A 2,914-nucleotide genomic window follows, 5' to 3' on the forward strand; every position below is an offset into this window, starting at 1 on the left:
TTTTATAACAAGTGGTTTGAAGTTTAAGATAATGCAGGATTATACCAAGCAGTTAGAAAAGCTGCACTTTCCACAAAATGCAACTGGATTCATGGTTTCCACTTCAAATAAAGATGGATTCCTTAAGAAAACAAAATATGTAAACATTTCTGGAAACAGCTTTTTTTGTCTTGTTTTGTTTTGATGGAAAAGGATAATTTCTTTTTACAGACAGACCACACTTCTAATCCATGTGGAATGACACAGTTAATTGAGCAGTTATACAGGTAGACTGTATTTACCACATGTGTACTATTTTAAAAAGTAAAAGTGTACTAGTCACTGCAGCCAACATGTAAATTAATTTCTTCACAAACTGGCAAAGAGTTTCAGAACCAAGCTCAGTTTCCTACTCTGAAGTCAAATCAACCACGTCAAGAATTGTCTAAAGGAAAGAGATGCAAATACACAGTTTCTCACATCTCAAACTCGTGCAGGAAATGCAGAAAAAGCAGCTGTATCTCACCACAAATCCAAGTGACATTTTAATTTCTGCAGGTATCTACCTTACAAGCCAAGTACTGTACTTCCAAGGGTCAAATAACTCGTTTCTTTACTTATCCTTAAAATTATTCAAAGTTAAAAAAAGAAAATCAGGTGTCTCAAACAGGCATTTGTACCCTGGCAGATGCCTCTGAACTACAGCTGGTCGTAAAGGAAAGGAAAAGAGAAGCACTAAATAGAGTTGCTAAAAACTAGTACCAAGCTCTGCCCCCCGAGCTGCTCATCCTGGTGCTGGTTTCCAGCTCCTTTTCCCCAGGAGCAGACACGTACCTCAAAATAACCTGTACCTGTCACCAGCAGTGCAGTGAAGAAGCAAGTTAAACATATCTATTTATTGAAATATACTGAATACCAACTTACACCCATCTCTGGACTTTTCTATTTGTTCTCGGAGAAATCTATCTTTGTGGAGATTAACATCACCAAACCAGAAATCCACTTGTTTGGCTATATCTGCCAGCACCTGCTTCACCCTCGACCTCTTCTTTTTCTCTCTCTCCTTCTTCTGTTCAGAGCTTTCTTCTTCCATGGATTTGTCTCTCGCAGTCTCAGTCTCCATTCCTGTCATTCTGTCAACTGAAAGGTAAATAGAACCTTTGAGAAAAATCAAAATATTCTTATTTCAAGGAGTAAACGTTCTTGTTTTGTCTGACATTTCACTACTATTTGTAGTATAGAAAAATACAAAGCAGCCAGAAGATGAGGAAAAGCAGGTCACACAATAACCGTGGTGAAGACTAAGCTGGAACTCATGTCTCACGGCACCTAGCACGGCCACAGAGATTCACTGGAGTTCAGTTGGTAGTGTTGCAAATACTTGGATAAAATAATCCAGATTTGATCCTATAAAAGTCAAATTGTTTAATGTGAAATAGGTAACCACAGAAGTCATTGTTAAGTTTGAAACAGAACCACAAAAGTCAGCCGTTGTCTGGTTTGAAATGGGTAACTGCAGAAACCTCACCAGGAAATGACTGGATTTTCTGTGTTTTGTTTTCAGACAGTAAGGAGACAGTCAGGGACACCAGTTATGCTCCTTGGAAACCCCTTCCCCTCTGGATCAGAATATCAAGGATTTCAGCCAGATGAGCTCAGTGGAATGAACCAATGATTATCTGGGGTTAAGAATCCTGATAAGGTTATATATAACTAAGGAAACCAGTCACTGTATGGGTTAAATTTAAAGGCCAGCACACTATGCAGAGTTATGCAAAGCAAAGGAACTTATGTGACAATGATGATAGAAGAATGTGTATGAAAACTGAGGAATTTTGATGCTTGATTGGACACCTCAGGCAGAGCAATCCCTGTGCCTCCAGTGCTGCAATAAAACAGTGCCTGCTTCCTCAGGATACACTGCTGTTCAGGAGCTTACTTCCAGATTTCAGTGACAGTACCAAACTGCGGGCTTTTCCCTCAGAATTTGTCCTCCTGTTAATTCAGAATGCCCTGTGAACAGTCTGCCCCCCCTGTTAGATTTCTAACGGCAGCTTTTGTATTTCAGCAGCAGTCTGAAATGGGATTCACACTTCCAATTGCTTTTGCAAGTTATGAGACAAGCAGGAGTACTAAAAATATATATATCAATATAAAAGTGAATTCTTTAAATCACTTGTGCAGGTCACAAAGTGTGTTTTAATAATGATAACTTCCCCGTCACCAGAAAAACAAGGTACTTGCTAAAGAGAGCCTACAAAAAACTATGTCTGAAAAGGAGACAATTTCCCTCCCAAGAAACACATTTTCCTATACCTGAAAAAAGTGGATTGCCAAGGCCCTGCCCCAAGGAGCAGTTAATTCACTGTCTTCCAGTCCTGCCTTGGAACATCCTCTAACACATTCTCACTGGCAAACCAAGTTGTGTCAGAATGGCAGAGTCGGGCCCCAGGAAATCAGGAACTAACCAGAGGGAAGTGTCTTGAACTGACAGATTTACCTTGAAAAACACAAAACCTTTTTAATTCAACAATTCATCTTTTCAGTTCCCATTTCCATTTGGAGCAGCTAGTCATGTCCTCCTTGAAAACTGTCAGTCACCACAGTATTTCATTTTCCAGGGGCAAAACAAAGGATACTGCCAAAAGCAGACAGCTTTTTGAAAATTAAATTAACACAAAAACTGAAGTAATTAATGTTGCAATCACCATACGAAAGAGTTCTCAGCTCTCTGCCAAGGCCACGTAGGAGAAAACCTGAGTACAGTCATCAGAGAGGAAGCCCACCTCTGCAACAGGATGACAAAAATGGAAATGCTCTTCAAATTATTGTGCAAATCAGGCTTCCTTAGCCGGATATCAGTTTCCCTCCCTGCTGTGAACTGACCACTCAAGATAGTGAAAGGTCAACAATTACCTTGAAACAGATAAGGCAG

General features: G+C 39.8%; 1 protein-coding gene across 2 annotated transcripts in view; it reads right to left on the reverse strand.

Annotated features, from left to right (window-relative positions):
* Window positions 1–2,690, reverse strand: part of LARP7 (La ribonucleoprotein 7, transcriptional regulator) — a 25,557-nt gene extending 22,867 nt beyond the window's left edge. The window contains exons 1-2 of one of the 2 annotated variants that reach the window (XM_029083792.1): window positions 2,656–2,690; window positions 904–1,112 (exon numbers count right to left, since the gene is read on the reverse strand). In XM_029083792.1, coding sequence (XP_028939625.1) covers window positions 904–1,112; window positions 2,656–2,690 — 244 coding nt within the window. Of the gene's footprint in view, window positions 1–903; window positions 1,115–2,655 lie in introns of those variants that run through there. The other variant, XM_010163122.2, reaches the window with a different exon arrangement.
* Between the last annotated feature and the right edge of the window lie 224 nt (window positions 2,691–2,914).

This window comes from Antrostomus carolinensis, unplaced genomic scaffold, assembly GCF_000700745.2.
Source record: "Antrostomus carolinensis isolate BGI_N321 unplaced genomic scaffold, ASM70074v2 scaffold19872, whole genome shotgun sequence".
NCBI lineage: Eukaryota > Metazoa > Chordata > Aves > Caprimulgiformes > Caprimulgidae > Antrostomus > Antrostomus carolinensis.